This window comes from Dipodomys ordii, unplaced genomic scaffold (assembly GCF_000151885.1).
Source record: "Dipodomys ordii isolate 6190 unplaced genomic scaffold, Dord_2.0 Scaffold64, whole genome shotgun sequence".
In the NCBI taxonomy this organism is placed as follows: Eukaryota; Metazoa; Chordata; class Mammalia; order Rodentia; family Heteromyidae; genus Dipodomys; species Dipodomys ordii.
In genome coordinates this window covers 4,111,905-4,117,851 of record NW_012267280.1, presented here as the reverse complement: position 1 = coordinate 4,117,851, position 5,947 = coordinate 4,111,905, and the positions used below count along the sequence as shown (strand labels likewise).

General features: G+C 57.3%; 2 protein-coding genes across 2 annotated transcripts in view; both read right to left on the bottom strand.

The window, feature by feature from the left end:
* Nucleotides 1–899, bottom strand: part of Hmha1 (histocompatibility (minor) HA-1) — a 28,539-nt gene extending 27,640 nt beyond the window's left edge. The window contains exon 1 of the mRNA XM_013022687.1: nt 800–899. Within this exon, the coding sequence (XP_012878141.1) occupies nt 800–899 (100 nt within the window). The remainder of the gene's footprint in view (nt 1–799) is intronic.
* Nucleotides 900–1,342: 443 nt separating this feature from the next.
* Abca7 (ATP-binding cassette, sub-family A (ABC1), member 7) overlaps nt 1,343–5,947 on the bottom strand; it is a 26,964-nt gene continuing 22,359 nt past the window's right edge. The window contains exons 32-38 of the mRNA XM_013022686.1: nt 4,790–4,896; nt 4,416–4,557; nt 3,237–3,371; nt 3,054–3,157; nt 2,632–2,724; nt 1,746–1,986; nt 1,343–1,640 (exon numbers count right to left, since the gene is read on the bottom strand). Coding sequence (XP_012878140.1) covers nt 1,485–1,640; nt 1,746–1,986; nt 2,632–2,724; nt 3,054–3,157; nt 3,237–3,371; nt 4,416–4,557; nt 4,790–4,896 — 978 coding nt within the window. The 3' untranslated portion in view covers nt 1,343–1,484. The remainder of the gene's footprint in view (nt 1,641–1,745; nt 1,987–2,631; nt 2,725–3,053; nt 3,158–3,236; nt 3,372–4,415; nt 4,558–4,789; nt 4,897–5,947) is intronic.

Here is a 5,947-nt window from a genome sequence, read left to right as displayed (position 1 = left end):
GTGTGTGTGTGTGTGTGTGTGTGTGTGTGTGTGTGTGTGTGCGCGTGTGTTGGGGGGGCAGTGGAGAGCCTCCTCCCAGGTGCAGACCACACAGACTCCACCTGAACCGCCCTCTCCTCGTCCCTCTCCTGCCTCTTCTGGTCAGCCCTGCCACGCCACTCACTTCCATTTCGGCTCCCCGCTTCCCATCCACTCACTCTCAAAGCGCCCAGCTGGCCAGCACTTAAAACCCACGGCCGAGCTGGGGAGGACACAAACACAGAGGCTGACCACTCCCTTCCAAGAACAGTCAGCACTGGATGGAGAGATTCATCCGAGGGCTATAGATCCTTCCTTCCCTCCCCCCACCCCACCCCACAGGGGTTTTAGCTCAGGGCTCTGCCTCTGAGCTCTTTTGCTCAAGGCCAGCGGGTCTACCATTCTGAGGTACAGCTCCACTTCCGGGTTTCTGGTGGTTCGTTGGAGATAAAGAGTCTGTCGGCCTTTCCTGCCTGGGCTGGCCTTGAACCATGATCCTCAGATCTCAGCCTCCTGAGTAGCTAGGATTACAGGCGTGAGCCACCGGTGCTTGGCTCACTTCTAGCTTTTTGCTGGTTAATTGCAGATAAGAGCCTCATGGATATCTGCCCGGGGTGGGCTTTGAACCACAATCCTCAGATCTCAAGTCTCCTGAATAATTATGACTACAGAAGTGAGCCACAGGCCCTGGGCGTGGATCCCCTTCTGGACTCTCCCAGGATTCTTCCCTTAATCCAACTGCCCCAACCCGTTGGCCCTGCCACCCCCCTCCCCTACTGACCTCTGATGGCAGGGGTGGCTCTCCAGGGCACAAGCCTGGAAGGCCACAGCCCGCGGTGCTGAATCCAGTTCTCCAAGCCCTGGTCCAACCACAAACCCATCCTAGTAGCCCCTTGAGGACCTTCTGTCTCCCACTCATTGCTCTGTCAGCTGGGATTGGGGAAAGTGCTCGCTGGCTGGAGGATACATTGCTTTGGCCTGGCCGGAAGGGCTGGGCTTTGGTCTCCTCTTAGATCTCTGGAACATTCCCCAGCCCTGACTTCATCCCACTTCACAGTCAGGTGCACTCACAGCTACTGCGCTTAGGTACCAGACCCATGTGGGCACACAGGACACTGGGTACCAGTGAGTGACTAGGTCCTAGGAGGCCCTACACTGTATGCCTTTTGTGTGGGTTTCCTCACTGACTGGGGTCAAAGCAGCTGTGGCTGAGCTTAGGCCTGCTCCACAAGTGACCCCCACTGCCACATACACTCAGCATGCAAGGGGTCTGTGTTGTGCAAATGTCGCCTGCCACAGAGACACACAGTTTTGCCATGCCACCACTGCAGACTTCTCTTTATTTTCTCCGGGGATGCTTGAGCTCTACAGCTTGGAGCTTAGGCACCAGGCCTTCTACTTTGACTTTGCCTCTCAGGGCCTCCCAAGAGCGCCCCTCTCCTCTCCCCTCCCCCAATCAGGGAGGCTCACAGCATGGTCTCCACCATGCTGGGGTCCTCTAGGAACCGGTTGATGCGTTTGGGACGTAGCGGGCCTGGTTGGGTGTCCGTCTCCCCTTCAGCTTCTGGCTGGTGATCCTCATCTTCATCTTTTCCCTGGTCTTTGGAGAAGTATAGGAATACCTGGCAGGTGGGTGGCACAGAGGGACAGGAAAAGACAGGAGGGGCTGTCAGTCGAGGGTGGGGACTCCAGTCCCTCTTCCAGTCCCATCCTGCCTCTGCGGTCACCTCCTCCAGAGTGGTTTGGCTCACGGAAAAGTCCTCCACGCCGTGGTCTGCGCCATGTGCGGCTAACTCTCCAAAGACGTGCGCCAGAGCGCAGCGCCCTCCCGGCGGCAGCTGGAAGCGCAGGCGGCCTCCGTGCACCTCTCGAAGCTCGGCCCCTGGGAACGCCGCCGCCACGAAGGCCGCCGCCCGCTCGGGTTGGTCCGCCGGGACCCTCAGGGTCAGTGTGTGGCCAGACCCGAATCTGGAGGGGTCGGGACCAGGGCTACCAGACACGCCCACACAGCCTCCCCGGCCTGCTAGCCTAGCTCCCCACGATCTACAGCCACATGGCCTTTTCCTACCTTCCTCAAAAGAGGCTCCCGGCCCTACCCGCCAGCTCACCCCGTCCGGTCCGGCTCACCCGTGAGCCCCACCACCGGCCTCGGCCTGTGGATACTTTACTCCTCCCGGCTCCATCTGTCACCCCGCCCAGAGCCCCCTTACCATTCTCTCTCTGCCCCCCCCTCCCCGCCCCCAACAAGCGATCCCATCCCCACACTTGGCAGCCCAGCCCTTCCAGCCCGGGCCCAGTCCAAAGCCATCCAACCCTGCCCAGCCACTCTTCTTTCCCGGTCTCCCCCGCAGGCCACGCCCATTCCCTCTGGCTCCGCCCACAGCCAAGCTCTCCTCTGTGGCTCCACCTCCACGCAGCCTGATTACCGCTTCTACCAATCAAGTCTCACCTCCCCCCTAGGACAGGCACCCAGGAAGCCCGTTGGCTCCGCCCCTTTATCCAGCTCTGGGATAATTCATAATCCCAGCCAATTACAGACCACTTCTCCTCCCCCATGCCCAACCCTCCTCCTGTCTGATGTCTCCACACTTGCTTTGAGACCTCGCTGCCCACCTGCTCTTGAGATGCTGCGCGCTGCCCAGGCAGCGGAATCGCCCATTCACCATGATGGCCAGGCGTGTGCAAAGAGCTTCACACTCCTCCATGCTGTGGAAAGCCCAGCCCCATGAGCTTGGTGAGGCGTGGATCAGCCAAGCCTGGCATAGCGTTACCCAAGCCAGAGCCTTCCCCCACCAGGGTGATCCGGCTTCTCTGGACAATTGCTGCTGGGCCTACACTGGGTACCATCTGAGGCTAGGTACCATCAGCAGGTGTTCCTTAGCCATGGGGTCCCACAAACTCGGTAAGGGGGTGTGATCAAGAGCGCCCCCTTGGGGATGGTCCTGTGTTCTGAACAGCCTCTCCCTAGAGCCTGCTAGGCCCTCTGCCCTGGGTATCTGGTGGGGAGGGAGGGGGCTGAGGAGGGGGAGAGGTACCTGTGCGAGGTGAGCACCACGGAGTGCCCCTCCCGCACTACGGCCAGGAGGCTGTTCCAGAGGAAGCGCCGTGCGCTGGGGTCCATGCCTGTGGTGGGCTCATCCTGGGAAGAGAGGACATGTCCTAGGCCAGGCCATGTAGATGCCCCAGACCCCACCCTGCCCAGCCCACACCCCACACACCAGAAAGACCACAGCAGGATCTCCAACCAGGGCAATAGCTGTCGCCAGCTTCCGTTTGTTGCCTCCACTGTAGGTGCCTGCAGGTCTGTCCGCATAACGTGGGAGCCCCAGGCGGGCCAGGCCCAGGCTGGCTATCTGTGGAGCAGGCCCAGAATAAGCATGAGGCAGCCACGCACAGATGGGTCATGCCTGTAATCCTAGTTACTCAAGAGGCTACCGAGCAGCCGGGGGCGGGTGGCTCACACCTGTAATCCTAGCTACTCAGGAGGCTGAGATCTGAGGATCACGGTTCAAAGCTAGCCTGGGCAGGAAAGTCCGTGAGACTCTTATCTCCAATAAACCACTAGAAAACCAGAAGTGGCGCTGTGGGCTCAAGAGGTAGAGCGCTCACCTTGAGCTGAAGGGCTGAGGGACAGCGCCCAGGCCCAGAGTTCAAGCCCCACGATGACCAAAAAAAAAAAAAAAGAGGCTACAGTATGAAGACTGCCCCGGCAAGAAAGTCCGTAATACTCTTTATCTCTAGTTAACTAGCAAAAAGCTGGAAGCGGAGTTATGAGTCAAGTGCTACAAGCCCAACCTTCAGCATGAAAATTCCGGGACAGGGCCCAGGCTCTGAGTTCAAGCCCCAGGGCTAGCTGGCTTGTATGTGTGTGTGTGTGTGTGTGTGTAAACACACACACGAGGCAGGGCCAAAAAAGCTTCCTAGGACCAGAATGAGCACATGGCTGGGCTTGGGGTGATGTGAAATGAGACCACAGTGAATTTTGGTTCACATCAGAGTGAGCTTTTGGGGTGGGACCAGAGATTGTGGGGCGGGGCTAGGTGGGCAGGGATGGGGGTGGGGGAGGTGGGCGGGGCAGGCCAAGGAGAAGGTGAAAGGTAAAGTGAAGCAGCTGGGGATGGTCAGGAAAGAAAGGAGGACATAAGCCCTAAACCCAGACAGGTCAGCAGGAATGCATGGAAAGGGCTGATGACCCAAAGTTAATTTAGGAGCTTGGTAGGGTGGGGCATAGACTAGAAAGAATACTTCTGATTGGACGGTTTGGTAGGGGCGGAGCCGAGAGTGAGAATGCTTAGGATTGGACTTAAGTTTGGGCGTGGCTAATGGGCTGGTCCAGGCTCCCTCAGCTAGGAGCCTCTGGGAGCCTGGGAGGGCAAGGTTGAAGGTGGAGGTCTCACCTGTGCCACTTGAGCCTCAGGAACACCGTGCAGGCGTGCGAAGAATTCCAGGTGTTCGCGACCTGTTAGCAAGTCGAAGATGGCATCCGACTGAGGACAGTAACCCATGCGGCGGTGCGCTTCAGCCGGTTCCTTGGCCACACTGGGAGATAGGGGACAGGACGCTCAGAGACCTGGCTTGTAGCAGGCCCAGGCCATACTGGTAGCATACACAGGGGCCTCAGGGTTCACCTATCCAGGACCACCATGGTAATGGACAGGGTGTTTCAGAGCCTGGTTTACAGGTTGGAGATCCTAGGCTGTGCTAGGAAGGGGTAAGGACAGGGAAAAAACAAGAATTTCCCACATCTCGTTCCCATGTGAAGCTCCCGCACCTGTGGCCTGCCAGCACTGCTTCGCCTCTGCTGGGCAATGTGTCCCCAGTCACCATGCGAAAGGTGGATGTTTTTCCTGCTCCATTCACTCCTAGAAGCCCAAAACACTGTGAGGGACACACAGAAACCTGCAATCAGTGAGGCCCCAGGTCCTCACTCCAGGAGCTTATCACTATGTGGCTTTGTTTCTGATTTCTGCATGGAGGGTTGGTGGGCTACAGGAAGCCTTAGGACAGAAATACTGGGGTAGGGACTGGGAAGGTGGCTCAGGGGTAGAGTGCTTGCCTTGCATGCATGAGGCTCTGGGTTCGATTCCTCAGCACCACATAGGCAGAAAAAGACAGAAGTGGGGCTGAGGCTCAAGTGGTAGAGTGCTAGCCTTGAGCTGAAGAGCTGAGGGACAGTGCCCAGGCCCAGAGTTCAGGCTCCATGACTGACAAGAAGAAAGAAAGAAGGAAAGAAGGAAAGAAAGAAAGAAAGAAAGGAAAGAAGGAAAAGAAAGAAAGAAAGAAATACTGGGGCAAAGCTGGGCGCTGGTGGCTCACACCTGCCATCCCAGCCACTCACTAGGCTGAGACCTGAGGATCATGGCTCAAAGCCAGCCTGGACAGTAAAGTCTGTGAGACTCATCTCCAGTTAAACATCAAAAAGCCAGAGTAGATGTGTGGTTCAAGTGTTAGAGTGCTAGTCTGGAGCAAAACAACAACAACAACAACTCAGGGACAGAGAGACCCAGGCCCTGAACTTAAGTCTCATCACACACACACACACACACACACACACACACACACACATGGAGGAAAAAAAATACCTGGGCTATGTGGAGAAGTTTTAAGTTGTTACCTAACAGGGAATTTTTTTGGGGGGAAGAGGGGGGGTCCGGTTGTGGGTCCTGAACTCTGGGTCTGGGCACTGTCCCTCAGCTCTTCAGCTCAAGGCTAGCGCTCTACCACTTGAGCCACAGCGCCACTTCCAGCTTTTTGTTTTTTCTGCTTATGTGGTGGTGAGGAATCAAACCCAGGGCCTCACGCATGCAAGGCAAGCACTCTACCACTGAGCCACCTTCCCAGCCCAAGGAATAATTTTTTTTTTTTTGGGTCCGGTCGTGGGGCCTGAACTCTGGGCCTGGACGCTGTCCCTCAGCTCTTCAGCTCAAGG